This window comes from Crocodylus porosus, unplaced genomic scaffold (assembly GCF_001723895.1).
Source record: "Crocodylus porosus isolate Cpor-Errol unplaced genomic scaffold, CroPor_comp1, whole genome shotgun sequence".
Taxonomy (NCBI): domain Eukaryota; kingdom Metazoa; phylum Chordata; order Crocodylia; family Crocodylidae; genus Crocodylus; species Crocodylus porosus.
In genome coordinates this window covers 35,915,922-35,934,051 of record NW_017728906.1, presented here as the reverse complement: position 1 = coordinate 35,934,051, position 18,130 = coordinate 35,915,922, and the positions used below count along the sequence as shown (strand labels likewise).

At 39.9% G+C, this 18,130-nt stretch overlaps 1 protein-coding gene across 3 annotated transcripts in view; it reads left to right on the top strand.

Moving 5' to 3' along the window:
- The window catches only part of CRYZL1 (crystallin zeta like 1), a 31,103-nt gene extending 17,843 nt beyond the window's left edge, over positions 1 to 13,260 (top strand). The window contains exons 7-13 of one of the 3 annotated variants that reach the window (XM_019528881.1): positions 702 to 813; positions 5,120 to 5,140; positions 7,652 to 7,750; positions 9,331 to 9,452; positions 9,938 to 10,043; positions 11,360 to 11,405; positions 12,077 to 13,260. In XM_019528881.1, the coding sequence (XP_019384426.1) occupies positions 702 to 813; positions 5,120 to 5,140; positions 7,652 to 7,750; positions 9,331 to 9,452; positions 9,938 to 10,043; positions 11,360 to 11,405; positions 12,077 to 12,176 (606 nt within the window). In that variant the 3' untranslated portion in view covers positions 12,177 to 13,260. Of the gene's footprint in view, positions 1 to 701; positions 814 to 5,119; positions 5,141 to 7,651; positions 7,751 to 9,330; positions 9,453 to 9,937; positions 10,044 to 11,355; positions 11,406 to 12,076 lie in introns of all 3 variants that reach the window. The other 2 variants (XM_019528883.1, XM_019528882.1) reach the window with 2 other exon arrangements.
- Positions 13,261 to 18,130: the final 4,870 nt, after the last annotated feature.

Sequence of the window (18,130 nt, the reverse complement as noted above, 5' to 3'; positions counted from 1 at the left end):
AAGAACTACTTCACAGTTAGGGCGGCTAGGATCTGGAACCAACTTCCAAGGGAAGTGGTGCTGGCTCCTACCCTGGGGTTCTTTAAGAAGAGGCTTGATGCCTACCTGGCTGGAGTCATTTGAGCCCAGTTTTTCTCCTGCCCAGGCAGGGGCTCGGACTTGAAGATCTACAAGGTCCCTTCCGACCCTACTTCTATGATTCTGTGGTGCAAGCAGTGGCAAGTGAACCTCACCCACCCCATCTGGGCAGCCCCTGCTCCCTCCCTCACTGTGGGGGGCATTGATCTGCCTCCCCCACGCCCCTTGCCACCCCTCTCCCCGTCCACCACACTAGACTTGCCAGCTGGAGGCAGCTGTATCAGAAATCTGATCAGTATTGGCGGATATGCCTCCTGAAATATTGGCTATCGGTATCAGCCCCAGAAATCTCTATTGGTGCACCCCTAGCTGTTTCCTTATTTCATAAAACCAGATGAGAAAGCCTTCTAAAGTCAGTGGATTTTTTTTCACTGACTTCAGTAGGAGCATGGGTAGACCCCCTAAAGATCTGATTTACCAATTCAGCCATATTTGGTTAATATATCAAAAAAGTTAAGCCTGTTCTCAAGATGTTCTTCTTTGGTCTTTCCAGACCTGCTCTTTCTTTAAAATTATATTGGATTTCTGTGCTTGTAAACAAACCGGTGTAACTTCCTCTACAGCCATTTGGTACAATAGCTGTTCAATTAGCACAACACAGAGGAGCCAAAGTAATTTCTACAGCATATAGTCTTGAAGACAAGCAGTGCTTGGAGAGACTGAGACCTACTGTGGGTGAGTTACAGCTTTTTATACTAATTTTAGCTGAAAATTATATTTGAAAGAATTCTTCTCTAGACTTTATTTTGGGAACTGAAATCTAAAATACAAACTTGGAAAAAAATCTTGTTATACAATATAAAAATGTATTCTAAGCTGTATTCAGGTGCATGTAGCTTATATTTTTAGATGCATTTAAGATGGTTTTTATTCTCCAGGTCTTGTGTTAGGTATCATCCAGTACTTCTCAGCTCACAATTGTGCTACATTAATGCTTGATTTTGGCAAACTATTTAGGCAGTCTCTTTGTGTAATAAATAGCATTGCTTGAGAATAGTGTTACCTGACCAACCAGAGTAGGGAATCTAAGCTATGTACCGGAACTAGAGTTTCAAATGCAATCATATGCCTGAAGTGAATATTCAGGAGTCTAAAATTAGAATTAAAAAGGACAGTTTCTTTGTAGTATGTTTACTGAGTTTGGCTTTAAGGTAGTAATATATTTTCTTTGCAGAACTATAGAACTTAATAGATTTCTGACAGTTTGCTCTTTTTAAGTAAGTGGGGTTTAAATTAGGCCTCAGGCGTTCAGTTGTCTGTGACTTCTTGGTTTCATGTTTGTTATGATATGCATTAGGATTATGGTTTAATTTAGGGCCATCCAGCTGCTTACTAGCTGGGTGCTACATGCTCCATAAGCTACACTAGCGTGGGCCACACATCCCCTGGTTCCTTCCTCCCTGCACCAAGCATGTGGGTGCTTTTTCCCTCTGCAGTGGGCATGTGGATGCTCTGCCCACCCTACTGCACAAGTAGGGTGCTGCCATCACTCCCACCATGCCATCACTCCTCTCCCCTCCCTTTGCACCAGACATCGGTATTTCCCCCCCGCCCAGCTGCCCCATGCACATGGGTGCAGGTCCCCAGCCCCACCTTCAGCTCTGATAGCATCTGATGAAGTTAGCTGCTGCGTATGAAAGCTTACACATCTCTGGTTTGGCCTATAAAGTGCAAATCTACCCTGCCTTCTGCCTGACTTCAGGGTAATATGGCTAACTACCTCTCTGCATAAAGCTTTTGCGCAATCATCTGTACTTTTCTAATTCTAATATATCCAGAGGAAAGAAATAAAGTGTTTCTTTATACAGACAATCTTTAACCTGAGGAGAATGGTGTGTATGATATATCCAAAACTGTTGCCATCATTCACTTCATAGGGAGGATCATAAGATAAATCTTGAGTCTGATTTATTCTTCTTTCTCAAGTCACCACCACAACTACCAAAATAACTCCATTTGTTAAGAATACTTTAAAAAAAAAAAAACAACAAAAAAAACCACGCTTCTGTGACTCCTTTTGTTAGGTATATTTCTGTTGCAATTAAAATAATTGTATAAATTTTGGCTGTTATAAAAATTTGTTTCACTGGCATATTTATAAAGAAAACAATGTAATAATCACTGCACATATTGATTGATGTAGTAATAGAAATGATACATGCGTGTCAAGATGAGATCTTAATAAAGGGATTAAGTCAAGGTTAACTGTCTGAATCCACCCCCCTCAACTTTGCTTTATCATTTTTTATGTTAGCATTATTTTTTCCATCTTGGTTTTCCAAAAGGAGGGTTACAGCAGTTTTAAAATCCCAGCTGTTGGTCTGGGTGACCTGCTAACAGCAAACATTGCTGACATGCAGGTGCACATAGTATTTTCCTTGTATTCTCCCTGCTGGCTTTAGAATTGTAGACCTGGCAGAATAAATAACTGTTCTTTGAGATGCTCAAAGACCAGGATTCTTGTCAATGTTAATTCCTTTTGGTCTCACAAGAAAGAGCTGTCAGTATGAGCACAGCAAGAACACAGTGTGTATGTGCACACCATGATTGCACATTCACACGATTGCTATGCTGGTGATTGCTTTGCTCCTAGGCTACTAGGTGGAATTTGGGTTGGAGTGTTGGTAATGTGAGAGGAAATAGGTTGCTATGCAGAGGATGCTGCACAAAACGGGGAAAAAAAACCCCTCTCATTTTTAATGTTTGTTGACCTTGGCTACATTCTTTAACAGGGAACTGGAAGTTTTTTTGTGCAGATGAAACAATTTCAAAGCATTAACAAAATAAATGTGTAGACTTCTGATTGCTGGTATCCCCTCATACCTTGAGGAAAAAGTAGTAAACAATGCATTTTCTTCTGTCCTTGTTCTCTTATCTTTAGTATTCTGTTTTGCTGTAATAGTAGCTACTATCACAAGCATCTTAAAGAGAGCAGAATGTTTTCCTGCCCTCAGAGTGTTTAACTGTTTTTGATGCCTCCTGTCATAGGGTAGTACAAAATTGTTTACCAGGTATGTGAAAAAGAAACTAATTTTCAAATATATTGTAAATTGTCATTGTAATATTTACATGTGCATGTTCTGCTAATGCTATTAGAACATACTGTTCTATTTATTTAAAAAAATAAATCTACGGTTTTCTTAAGTCATGGCACTATTGGTTGTGTTTATTATTATCCAGTCCTATAAAATACATATACAGTGCTGACCTTTTATGTTCTAATATAATGTAAATGTAACACATGTCAGCTGCTGTTGGATAGAGGCTTATGGCAAACCTGCCAAATTTAATTGGACTACCTGATTAAAAACATTCTAAATTTGCAGTCTCTTTGAAATAGAGGCCATTCTTTTGTTGCTTACTGGTATGTTTTTTTCAGTACCAACTTGTCTTCATTTTACAGTTTTTCGAAATATTTATATATCTTTTTCCCATTCCAACAAAGGAATGGCCTCTCTGTTTCAAAGATTGCAAATATTTATATTTTTCTGTAATTTCTACATCTTTACAAGTCAATGAACTAAAATCAACAGCAGAACAGAGGAAAGTGTATTAAACTTGGTTATTCTAGTTCTCAAACTTTGGAATAGGGACATAATATAAAGACAAGGAAGAAACTAAAAAACTTCATGTAATATCCAAAAAGAGTACTAGCTGAAAATAGTGCTAGGGAAATCTGGTTAATTAGTCACTAGTCAAACATGTCACTGATCCCTTTAGTCATTGTACCATATTGCTCCTTGTTGATATGTGTACAAATACCTTTGGCCAATTTGTAATCTGTTAAAGTGTAATTAGTCACACCTACATTTATGCTCATACAAAAACTCAGTGTATCTTGCTCCCAAAAGCAAGTGGATACTTTTCACTTTTTTTGGTTCAGCAAGACATTAGATGATCTAGTGTTCCATTTTCCAGAATTATATTCTACTAGCAATGAGTACAAATGAGAAAAACTGACTGAATTTACTCTATCATGCAGTTCTTACTACAAAATTTTACATTAAGCATTTATCCATATAATCATGCAGTTCTCATAGCAAGCCACATACTCCCAGTTTGCACTCTGGATTTTTGTAATACGTATCTTTATTTACATGTCATTACATACAACATCCATATCATGAAACATTTGAAAATGGCTAACTACTGATAATGAATTACTCATGGATTGTTAGTCATTTCAGTCTCCTTGGCACAGATGATTAATGGCCTGTTAATATATTTTTTCAGGTCAAAGAAGAGAAGGATGAACCATGTTAAAAATGGTTTTATGAGAAGTTTGTTCTAATATTTAGAGGACTAAGGAGAAATCTTTTTATAAGATCATAACAGTACATACTCAAATACAGTCTGCACTGACTAGGAAACTGTCACAGCACCTTGTTAACAAGAAGCATGCTGAAACAGTATTGTGACTAACGCCATTTAAACTAGGAAGAGGTCACATTGACTCATGTTGCCAAATTCTAAGTGTTTGTTAAACATAGCACCACATCAACTATGATGAAGAAAGAGTTTCTAAATAACTAGCCTGTCACCTCTCACTACAACAGTTATGTACCAATTACCCACTTTGCAATACTGACTTCAAACAACTTTGAAACATATTTATTCCATAATTTACACTGGTAATTTTAATACCATCTTGAATTGCTCTTTTTGTCATGTTGTGATTTTTACTGATTTGATCAAAGACAGTTAAGAAGAGAACACCCAAGGTTCATCCCCCTGAGATGTGACACTTGGGCATCTCTTTTGCATGCAAGAAATATGACTAGATATTAAGTAACTAGAGAATTTTAAATACCACTGTGCTTTCAAACTACCGGAAGATTTGTCCTTATTTAAGAATTTGAATAGACATCAATCTTAAGAAAAATGCATAAATAAAAGTTTGCTTTTGTTTTGATTTAGTAATTCTTCTAATTGCCCTCATTCATACATTCTCATTCTCTTTTCCTTTCTTAATTTCAAAAAGGTACGAGGCAGCCTTTAGTAGGTAAGTCCAGTTTGCACATTTAATTTTAGTCTCTTGCATTTTGTATATATGCTTCTAATTTGCCTTGTGGTTTCAGTTATGGTAATATTAGAGGGCAAAAACTTTATTCCTGAGGATTATAGACAATTTGTCTACTTTATTCTGCAAGCTGGAGGAGGTTTGCTACTTCCTTATCCTGGAAGTTCCTGATATCTTTACTGTATAGCTGGTGCAACATAAGAGAAACCTTAATGACAATTTTTAGTTCAAGAAAGTTTTGGCAGCCTATAACACAATATTATACAAAAGCATATATAAGGACTTAACGGATTAAAAGTAAAAATGACTATATTCATCCATACAGCACCTCTGTGAGGTGAGTAGCATTATCATCGCCAGGGATCCTGGTTTTCTGTGTTTTAAAAATCCCAAATGCTCTGATAAAATTCCAAAATTATCTGATTAAAAAACCCCAAATCCTTATTTTTTCTCAATTAAAATGAAGCACCATTATATAGGTATCAACACAATGTTTTATTGATATATTTACAGTTTTTAAGCAATTTGGAAGCCTACTTGTGCCTCAATCATTATAATAAAATACATTCTGAATACCTTTATATTTTGGTGTTTGCTTTTTGGGTTTTTTATCATAGAAAATCAGAGCTCCCGTGCCCCCCTTCACTCACCAGGACCCCTATCCAGCTGCAGTAGTTGCCCTACTGCTTTGTGGTGCTGAGCAGCCCTGATATGCTGGTGCCCTGGACATGCCGTTGCCTTTCACTCCCAAGCCACAGCCCCTCCCCAGACCTGTTGGTGCCCCACACCCTCCCAGGCCTGCCAGTACCCCTCTCTTCTGACACACAGCCTCCTGTCCCTGCCAGTGCCCCTCACTTCAGAGCTTAAGCTCCTCCCTCCTGGCCTGCAGCTCCCTGCCTCCCCCCCCCGCCAGCCCTGCCAGAGAGGGGCCCCAGTTGCCAAGGCTACAGGACCTGGCAGCTGTATGCTTCCCACTCCCTCCTTCATGGGCATCAGCAGTGCCCAAGCCCCAGCTGCCGTATGCAGAAAGCTGTGGAAGCTGGAGCTAGGGAACAGAGTGTGGAGCCCTGGCCCCCCCTTTCCCCAGCTCAGTGGATAGCAAAACTGGAACAGAGCCCATGGCAGGCTGGGGAGGATGTGGGCTGCCTGCTGCAGAGCTCAGGGCTCCCCACTCTGCTGCCCTCCCTTTGGGGGCCTCTACAGCCCAGTGGGCAGAACCCAGCATGGAAGGATAGCAGGACAGTGAGACTTGGTGCCACTGCTGCAGAGCGCACAACTCTGCACAACTGCCCCTGCTGCTGCTGGGCAGGCAGCAATGCATCGCCATGGCAGCACAGTTGGCACAGGATTCCCAGTAGCAGCAGAAGCACTGAGTCTCGCCACCCTGCTCTATCCGCACATGCTGGATCCAACCTGCTAGGCTGAGGAGGCCCCCAGGGAGAGGGCAGAGAGCCCTGAGCTCTGCAGTGGGCAGCCCACATCCTTCCCCACCCAAGCATAAATGGGGAAGGGCACATGCCCCCCCCACACACACACATGCACACTCCCTGCACAGTGGCAGGGAGCCAGCACATCCACACACACCCTCCCCCCCCGGTTAAGACCCCTCTATCTCCATCCTGCTCCCCAGCCAGGCCCCATGGCTGCATATTCCCACCCTGGCCCAGGGACCCAGATACCACCCCACCTAGGCAACACCCCAGCTGCCATCCTGCTGTACTCCCATCCTCACTGTGGCTATCTCAATCTGCACCCCCACACACTGCCTCTGCTCCTCCCCATAGACTTACCTGCAGGCTGCTGGGGAGCTGCTCTCCACCCCTGCCTGGCTGTATTGTTAACTACATGCATGTATGCATGCGCACACATGTATGTAGCATCCCCTGCATCCCACTCTGCCAGCCTGCAAGGGCAAACCCATGATTTCCCACATTTTTCTCCTTTTAAAGGAGAAACCTGTGTTTTTGCATGGCAAACAGAAAACCCAGATCTCTAGTTATCACTATATTATTTAGATAGAAGAAACCAGTACCATAGAATGAAAAGCATTGGCAAAGGAATAAAGCAATTTAGTGGTACAGCCGTGTTAGAATGTATTATATCTTGATTACCAGTAGTAACAGAGCTACAAGAACATAATATAATGTAACTAATTACTCCAGATGTTCGAGTTACTTGCTTTTCTTTCGAACATTGCTAGTAATGAAGATTTCAGTTAGTCTACTGGAATGCCAATATAATTTACTACTTATCAACAGTAGACTGTTGTTATACTGCCAAAAACTGCTGTACATTTCATTTTTATGTTGCGTTAAGTATCATGTCTAATTTTCTGAAAATTCAGTCATCAGTTTTAAGTAATTGAAGAATAGAAACTACTGTATTTTTTGCTTTGTTGCAGTTTTCTTTCCAAAGAATAGAAACTTAGTTTGCATGTGTTCTGCTTTTAATCTAAGCTTTACTGTAACTGACCAAATACCTTGTCCTGTCCAGCTCGAGTGATTGATGTTTCAAATGGAAAGATTGATGTTGCAGAAAGCTGTTTGGAGGAAACAGGTGGCCTGGGAGTAGATATTGTCTTAGATGCTGGAGGTGTGTAACTGCTGGAAAATTTCTTTATTGAATAGTATTAAATATTTCTTTTGTTGATAAATTGTGACACGCCTCTGAAATTGAGGTACAAAACAGATTAACAGGCCGGTTGTCTGTTCCCCTGTTGTATGCATGTATACCACCACTGGATGAACCATCTTAAATATTTGGAGTCATGTCACTCTAGGGAAGGCACACCAGTATGGCTAAATAATGTTGAATGTTTCACAGATTAGTATTAGTTGTTCAGCAGTCATTTTAGTAAATGGATTGCTTTTTAAATAAAGCAATTTAGCTGCTCCACAAATTATTTTCTGTGTGCATTGTACAGCTAGCTCTTCAGTTAAATCCAACATGTATTTTTCTGTTGTTAAGATAAAGCACTACTTATACAAAAGGACAGTGTTGGGACAAGAACAAATTGTTGTAAGCCCAGACTAGAAATTAAAAGAATATTTCAAACCATCAGAAGTGACATTTGGAACTGCCTTCCAGCAGAACCAGTGGGAGCAAACACTGTAACTTCTGGGAGGATAGAGGGTTAATGTGTTTAGCAATGTAGTGATGTGACATGGTTGTCTACTGTAACCAGGGACTGGACTTGATAAACCACAAGATCCTGTCTAGTCCTGTATTCTGAAAAATTAATCTCCCAAATTCTTCCTCAATATAATTTGTTTCAGGTTGAAATAACAGAAAAGCTGTCAGTTGCAAAGTCTGTCCTTATCACTGTTTATGTTCTCATAGTTTAATGCAGGGGTGGCCCACCAAGGCACAGGTGGCACAGGCAGCATCTGTGTGACACACGGCAGGTTGGAGAGGGGCCAGGCAGCACCATATAGGATAGAAAGCAGATAGGGCAGAAAGCAGAGCATCAGATCAGGCAGGGGGCACAGGACAGAAAGCTAAACAGCAGATTGGGAAAGGGAAAGGGATAGAAGAGGCACTTGGGGCTCATTTGTGTCATTCCAGCCAAAACGGTTGGCTCCCACTGGTTTAATGGGTAAACCAAGGATATGAATCTCCAGTGCTGTCAGTCCAGCATCTTTTGTGAACACTCAGAACCAGAGCGAAAGTGAATAAATTAGCTGAGAATACTTGTTATATTATTATTTTTATTTTTAACTTAAATTGTAGGACTTTTTGGAATAACTTCCTCTGAGACTTCTTTTAGTGTGTGTGTGTGTACATGCACACACACAATTTCATAGATACTCTGTTTTTTGCAGATATTTTCATTAAAGACATATTCAGGTGTAACTCTTTATTGCTACATTACCAGGCATCAGTATTTGTTTTTATTAAATTGCACACTTTTTTACAAATAAATACACCTTTAAAAGTAATATTTACTCCATTTTAAATAGCTTTAGAATCAAATTAAGGTTGATTCCTAATAGTACAGTATTAAAAAGAAGGTACTTGTAAAAGTTCCCTGGCTATATAGTTTTCAGTGCTCTTCAGAGAAAAATACTGTTTTAGTTTAATGTATACAAAGCATTTTTCTTCTTATGGGTGCTTTGTGCTGAATACTCATTTTTTATAATTATGAATTGACCATTACTTTCATATTTTTTTAGTGAGGTTATACAGCAAAGAAGATGAGTCAAACTTAAAATCACAACTTCTGCCACATAAGCATGATATCATTACACTTCTTGGTGTTGGAGGACACTGGATAACTACAGAAAGAAATCTCCAGGCAAGGCATACATTCTGCAAGTTAGTGTTAACCACAGCAGTTATTTTAGGACAGAAGTCCATGGAGCACTTTCACAGCTTAATGGTTTCCCACTGTTAAATATCAGCTTGATTCATACAAAAACCTTGATATTTATTTCCAAAGCAGCAGGAAACACTTATCTTGTGAAAACATTAATAATAGTCTTTTTGTTTCCTTTATATAACAAATAGAAGATTAATTTTATAAAAAGTGGTTTAGTAGAACAGAAATGACTGTCATAGCATAGTTTGCTGTCCCATTTTGTAAAGGTGCATTCTGTTGAGCATAGAGTACTAGAACTTTTTCCAGTTATACGAGTACCATTTTTTTTTAAATGTATTTTAACTATTTTGGATTGGCTAATTTGTGTTGTGGTTAGAAGGGTTTTTCATCTTTTACTGATAAATTAACTAGCCAGTTTTTGGAAAATGTAGCATAATGGTACTTTTATTATTTTATATAAGTTGGACCCTCCAGACAGCAATTACCTGTTCCTTAAAGGAGCAACAGTCTCTTTTCTGAACGATGAAGTTTGGAATTTGTCAACTGTACAGCAAGGAAAGTATCTTTATATCCTTTTAAAAGTGATATTAACCATCACCCAGTAGTCTGTTTGAAAATTACTAGCATAGACGCTGATCTAGCAAAACACTAAATCAGAAACCTAAAATTTAACACTAATTAAAATATAATTTCTTTATACATTTATTGTATTGAATGTCACCTGCTTATTGTTTAAACCAGGTATTTATTTGGATTTCATCTGCATATATATTGATGTAATAAAGAATCTTAACTTTTGGTTATATTTTTTCTTCATAAGGACTGTACTATAAGACAATGTTCCTCATTTGCCAATTCTGTTATCTGTATTTTGTTGAGCAAATTGTGTGTATGTTAGACAGACAGATGACTCCATATATATCAGTATATCGTCTGCATCTTTTTCTTGCATGATTACATGCTGAGCTGCTTAGTAACATAACAGTCCTTGGCAGTGGGTCATCTTGAGCAGATGAGCCACTGCTCAATTTTTGTTGTAATAACCCTCCCTGTTTCTGTTCTGCACTGCAGATCATGAGATCTGCTGAATCATTTTTGCAGTTCAGCAGAAAAGCACAGGAAAGTAAAGACTAAGTCACTGCCTTCTAGAAAAGTGCTAACTATATTAACTCTCTTTGGGAAAGGGAAGTTCCTCCTCCCTTTCCCACTAAATTGCACAATAGTTTAGCTAAAGTCAAGAAAACCAAGGAAGTGCGGGGAGGGAAGCAAGTGATTACAAAACTGCTTTTTAAAGATTATTCTTTAACATTTCTGTTTAGTATAACTGAATTAGTTTTCATGATTTTTTTTAATGGTTAGTCAGTGTGAAATGTACAATTTCTAATTGTGGCTTGTAATAAGATATTTAGACAAATATAATTTCTTTTGTCACCCCTGAAGTTATAACCAGAGAACATATATTTTAGTATTGGATATCATCAGGTGGTTAAACAGAGTAACCTCACCTTGAATTTTTATTTAGAAAAATTGCATAAATCTGTGTTACAGTATATTTGTGCTTCTTAACCATTTTACATAAATAACAGAAGAAACCATACAAAGAGCAGATTGAAATAGCTTGTTTGAATTAGCTAATACATTTCCCTTAAAATTGAATGAGCCTAACTTAATTTTTTCATGACTGATAAAATGCTAACAGCTAAAACCTTCTTTTCCCCATTGACATGAAGGTAAAACTTACATGAGCTCCACTTCCAGTTTTTTAGATCATCTTACTTTTAGGTCCTAAGCCTGGCAAAGCTGCACAACTACAGGTACATGTAGAATTTGGCCTTAGAGCCTTGTTGGGTATGTGTTATCACCTTGACAAACCCTTCAGATACGTATCTTAGAAGACATAATGGAGAAGTTATCAAGTAATGTGTTCAGGTAAGACAACAGAACAGTGACACACAGTATAACACAATGAAAAGAAAGTGTGATTATTAGAAATACCTGTTTGGCGGATTCTCAGCACTATATAATGAGAGTTTGCTTTATATAAAACTTTTTATGGCTGTGGGTGGTAATGAGGCAGGTTGACCAAAAAGATGGTTTGCATCCTATTCCTAGTCCAATTCCTTGTTTATGCACTAAGAACCAGGAAGTCCCTCAAAGGCAGCCCTTTCTTTTCCTATGGAAAGAACTCTTTACAGGTGACTCAATAGCATATGTAATTGAGAAAGTGGCATTGGCTGTAAAGAAAGACAGATCTCTGAGGTTTTTCTCTTTCAGAAGAATGGCAGTTTTTGTAAAATCTGAAGCTGCCACAAAAGCATAAAATGAGAGATTCTCATACATGGGGTGGGAAGTTTAGCACTCCCATCCATCAAAAAGGATTTCTTTTTCCAAAAGGATGTCTTTAATTAAACTTCTGTTTCCTGTTTACTTTAGACCTTTGCCTCTTTTCTAGGGATCCTAGCAGAGCTATAAAACTTCTCACTTTGTTCAAGGAGTAAAGTTTACATTGTATAAAGTAAAGTCTATAACACTAGTCCTGGAATGTTTTTATTGATCTGAGCGTGTACACCAGATGCTTCTGACAGATGTCTCCTTTCTAGGCCTCAGTTGGATGAACCAGTCCCATTGTATGAAGCCAAAGTTTCTATGGAAATGGTTCAGAAGAATCAAGCAAGAAAAAGACAAGTCATCCAGTTCTAAAGCACAATTTCCTGGTTTCCAAGACAGTGAAGGACATTGGAGCGATGTAATATATTTGAGAAGTAAAGTAATGTGCAACTAACTAGTTTTCAAATAGCTCTGTAACTTACATTCAAGGATCTTTTGTATTTCAGGATAAATGATCTGTGAAATTTCTGGTGTTGAGACTTAGGTTTCCCTGGATTATATCCAATAGAATGTTTCATCAGTAACTTTAAAGAGATAACCTCCACCCTGTCATCCTCCTCCCAACTAATTAGTTAACATCTTTATCTGAAAGATTAGAGAAAAAATATTTCTGTTTTTTTTCAATGGGTTTACATTTTTGCATTTGAAAGCATTCAGTCTTTAGTGCTGTGTGTAGCCTCTCCAAGTCTGTTTTAAATGGATAGGGGGAAATGAAAAAGTAGTCATAAACCAGCAAAACTGGCAAGGGGTTCTCAGGGTAGGCATGTGCTTGACACAGCGTAAAACTTTGTTTTGTAAAGACTTACCATCCCTTCAAGAAGTGAATTCACCACCTATAACCTGTAAAATCAGCACCATCAAACTTCTTATATACTTACATAAAATTAGAATATAAATGTGGATGGAAACTTATCTGAGCCTTTTTCACGGTTCAATGCACTTTACTGTACATAACATATAACCTTTTTATAGTATTAAAAGGCTAGGAAATGTAAACTAGTTTTCAACCACTGACACTTTCTCAAACACCCTCTGTGTCCTCTCACAACTTTTCATCTCTATGCTTTAATTTCAACTATTCCCCATCCTCAAAGAAAAAACCTACTTCTTTCCTTTCCTATGGTCAATGGCCTCCCACTTCTTACTGTTTGAGAACTGCAGCATGCTGTTCTATTAATCTAGGTATCATTTGTCAGTAAGGATGACTCAGATTTCTGTGCAACAGCACTATGAAACTGTAACAGCTTTGAAATCTGTGTGAGACTCAGGATCAAATCTATGTAACAAAATCTTGGTGAACATTTTTTCTTTCCAGGCACTGGAATTATAGTGTATCCTTGGTAAATCACATAATGCAGGTTTATAAGAAAATATAAAGCAATCTTGTTTATTGCTGTGTGAGGAGGTCTTATTTTACTGCTTTTGTGATAAAATTCAAGCTTACAAATAAGCACTTTAACATACAAAACCTTTAAAACTACATCAAGAAATTTGATTCTCCATTTGAAGTAGGTCCTAAACCCATGATCTGTCCAGCTGTGTTTATTATGATATTTTCCTCCTGGTTATACCCCAGTTTGACATTTGCAAAAAGAAAAGCAGAAAAAGAGTGGGAATGGAAAATAAGTATAGATACTAATCTAGATCAGGTTTAACAAAACAAGGAAAAATAAGTCATTAACACAATTGGAAAGAGAAGATTTGTGATACTTACAGCTCCTTGTCTGTCTAATTTTACAGTACCCTTTTACAGTACCCTTCACCTTTGCTTGCAGATAACAACAGTTGGAGGAAACATATATGCAATAAGCTACAGGTAGAATACCCCTAACCTAACCATCTCTCAGTTTCTTTTTCAGCTGAATTAGTTAGGAAATTAATCTAGTTTATTTTATCTGTTGAGTTTTATAAACTCCTGTATACATTTTTAAATTAGTCTGAAGTTGTTAGTATGGTCTTAAGTAGGCTGTTTCTCATGAAAGCTTAGGCATACCCAATTTAGTTAAACTGCTAGGGTATTTATACACGTGTTCCAGGAATGGGGTGAGGGGGGCACTTTAAAGCGGCTTTCACATCTGGCAATCTTACTGACATAAAAGTCTCAAAACAGGCTGAGGAATCCAAGCAGGATCCTTCAGCTTTCTATAGGGGCAGATACTCCCTGAAGGTAAGATTAGAAACCAAAGTAGCAAAGCCCTTTGGAAGTAAAGGGACTAGTTTAAGATTTTTTTCTTTTTTTTTTTTATAATCTTGGCATAAAGCCAAACTGAAGACAAAGTGGAGGTGCACCTTAAGCGTGCCTATGCATGAGCTGGAGCCTCAATAATAAGTGGCAGGCTCTAATTAAAATGCCTGGAGCATCTCGTGTATCACCATCCCTGTGTTTCCATATAGCAACAGGGGCACTTTATCTAAAGCTTGTTCAACCTGCTTTAGATAAAATACCTCCACCACCATTTGGAAGTGTGGGGACACACATGAGATGCAGAATGGTGCTGGAGCACAGTAATTGTCACACTCCAACATACTGGACTTACAGCATGTCAGAGCAGCCTCCCTGCACCATTAAGGTGCAGCTCTTAAAGCGCTTTACCACCTTGGTGTCTAATCTTGCCTTCAGGGAGTATCTGCCTCTATAGGAAGTTGAAGATGCTTAGATCTTGGATTCCTCAGCCTATTCTGAGTTTCTTATGTCAGTAACATTGCCAGGTATGAACTCAAAACCCCTTGCAAGAGGCCTTGATTAGGCTTCCAAGCATTTATTTCCTGAGGAGACTGTTTTGATTGCTTTCTGCTCTCAGACTGTTAGCAAGGTCTCCTAGCTATTCTTGCATATCCCTCTAGTAACTTTAGATAGGAAATCCATATGCTTGGCTTTGTAGAATTGTCCAGAGACATAAAAACAACTTGAGTTGTCTCATAGTTTAATGACTGCTTCTTGTCTATACAACACTTCTGCCATTCCTACTAGAGTGGAGTAGTTGCTTGTCCTAGAATGATTCAGAGAAACCTAATATTGTAAAAAAGACTTAGAGAAGTGCCTTTCACACCTATCCTCTTCACATGAAACTTCTGCTCCCTTTAGCATGTGCCACTTTACTAAATCTGGAAGACTAATGTATAAATAGATTATAATTAATGGCTTTGATAACTCTTCAAATAATTATTTTCTGTACTACTCATACCCATTCATTTCTCAGCCACGAGTGAACTGTTAATAGGAAACATTACCTTGTATGTAGTCAAAGGTAGAGGGAAAACGTCACGTACCAAAAAAATTATGTAAGCTATTAAAATTGGAGGGTATGAACTTTGTATTCTTACACACATGAACATATAGATACTAGTATAGTCTAGATCAGTGTTTCAACCTGTGCGTCATGAGAACATATGAAAGGGTTGCGAACAAACTTTAAAAATAGAGAAAATGTGGGAAACATTGGCTTTTCCCTTGCAAGCTGTCAGGGTTCCAACCTGCAAGGGGCTGCTTGGGCATCCCCATGCCTCCCATACCTTTCCCCTGTCTCTCTCACTGCGGGGGTGGGGCCTGGGGCCAGTGGATCCAGGAGTAAGGGGTACTGGGTCAGCACTGGCCTTCAATGTTTGCAAATGGGTCCTAGTATAAAAAACACTGAGAATCTCTGATCTAGATATTAGCTGAGTGGAGTGTTGTTTACTTCTCAGATTGTTTTGCATTTAATGATACTCATAGGAACAGCCTTCATGGTCCTCCTCACCTTCATGAGCTATTTTTGGCAACTGCTATTTTCCTGCTGTTCTGTCTGACTGGAATTTTCCTTCTGAAGACCTTCATTGTGCCCTCTAGTCTTTTTTTTTTTTTTTTTCCCCATCCTGTTCTGAGCATTTCTTGGACTCTCTTGAATGAGTTTGTAAAAATGACATGTTTGACATTACTTACCAAAAAGTTGCCTATGCTATTCTGAAGAGGAGGATTCCATGGCACACACTTAGGGACCTTTTTCTCCCAGGGTCTGAACACCAGTCCTGGAGCGCTCCCTTCTGGTAGAAAAGTATCACTGTACATAGAAATTATTGCTAGTTTAAAATTTTATATTATAAAGGGAAATACTTTTCAAGAAAAATAATTTGAAATAACCCCCTTTGCTGATTTAGTTTTTACAGGAAAACTAATGAGTAAAGGAGGTGCAAATCTGGCTGTGCTGTATGCTGAGTGGCTCAGGTGTAAATGTGGGGAAGTGTGAGGTGCATCTCTGGGTGTATGTACCAGGGGGCAGGCATAGTAAAATCCCCCAAGATTCTAGCTTGTGTGGCAGAATCCAGGTTTGCAGCTCTTTTTTGGGGGAAAGAGGGGAATAGAAGAGGCAAGGATTTCTTAGGGTGAGATCTTTTATTGGACCAATGCTGTAGCTGGGATAGCAACTGGACAAGCTTTTGAATGCCAGGCATTCATCCTCAGGTCTCAATGGAAAGCTTGTACTTGGGAGAAAATTAGACAAGCTTTCCAATGAGACATGAAGAAGAGTGCTTTGCATTCAAAAGCTTGCCTGTTATCCCAGGTACAGAGTTGGTCCACTAAAGGATCTCACCCTAAGACATCCTTGTCTCTGGCACAATTGTGGCTGTGCCATCACTTTTCCAACTACGGCTGTTCACTGGCTTTTATGGTATAAAGAAGTTTTTTGCTTAAGACCATAAGAATTGCCATTTACTGGATGATAGGAGCAGGGTTTTTTCCCCATGGTTCCTCCCACTTGCAGCCTTCACCATTTAAGATCTAAAAGCTCTGATTCAGAGGCTGAGCCCCTCACTCCCATGCTCAATAGCAGCCCGTGCCCCTTTCCTCCAGCCATTTGTCCAAGCCCTATTTGAATCTGGCTAAACTGCAGGGTTCCAGCACAGCTGGTGTGGCACAGAGCTCCACAATTGAATGACATAGTGTGTGGGGGGGGGAAAAAACTTCTTTCTGTTAAGTTTTAAACTGACTGCCTACTGGCTTCATGTTGGGACTCCTAGGTGTTTTCTGGGGGGAGAGAGTGGATCATAAATCCCCACATACTCTCTTCCCCCATTAGTATTTTGTTAACCGTTCTCATGTCCCACCTTCAAGTGTCTCTCTTTCTAAACTAACTGGTTCAGTCTCAGCCCCTCTGTCCCTCTACACATGCTGGTTGCCCTTCCCTAGTACACCCGGAGGTTGCCAGTGCTGTTTGACTCTAGGTCAGGAAGGCAAATGCACATTATTACTATTACATTTTAAAAACTCATTGGGCTACTGTATAAATTGGATTCAACATTGAGTATTTATTTTAACAACTATCATCTATCTGTGGGGTGACTCTCAGCAGTCTCTTGGAGATTTATCTCTAATTCCTGGGGACTCCAGGGCAATCCTGGAGGGTCGGCAACCCTGGTAACCCAGGCTTTCAGGCTGAAACCTGAGACTGGGAGACCTCCAGCCCTCACAGGGGGCCCAGCCGTTGCCCTGCATGAAGTGTATATGCACAAACTGACTTGACAGCAAAGTGACTTTTTAAAGTTGACTTAACTGTCAGAGCATATATACCTATGTAGAGCAGAGTTGGCTCAAATGTGGCATGAGATAATATACCTCCAAAGGGGGGTGTCCATGTGAGCCCCTACAGCACTTACTGTTACTACACCCAAAGTACTAAATAGCAGCCTGTATTTTCTTGAGTTGTATTAGTTAAGTCGACTTTGCTCACAGTATGGCTGCCACAACCTCAGGGAGTTGTACATGTGCGCACTGCAGCCTGGCTTGAGTGGACTTCATAGATCTCATCGATATTAGGGGCTGGAAAGGACCTCCGGAAATCATGGAGACCACGGCTTTTGAAGTCTGTTGAGGTCAAACGATCCCAGCAAGATAAACATCCAGACGCCTTTTGAATGAGCCCAGAGGTAGTGCTTGCCCCACCTCTGGGGGCAGTCTGTTCCAGACCCTGGACACGGGCTGTGAAGCAGGTTCTCCTGATGCCCGGTATAAATCCGCCTTCCAGAAGTGTGTAGACCTAGTGCTCCTTCGTTAAGCCCCCGGGCTTTTGGTGAAGTCGCCATTTTAAGTCGACTGAGATGTGAGGGCACGGGCCGAGCGGGGTGGGGGTCGCAGGAGTTCAAGCCAGAGGGGCTGGCGCGTAAGCGAGTGTCGCGGCTGCCGTGCCGGGAGCCGGAGGCAGGGGCCGCCGCCCTCCCGCCACCCACTTCCACTCTGCGCTCAGCCCCTGGGGGCGGGGCGGGGCGGGGCCGACCGGTTTGCGCGCCAGATC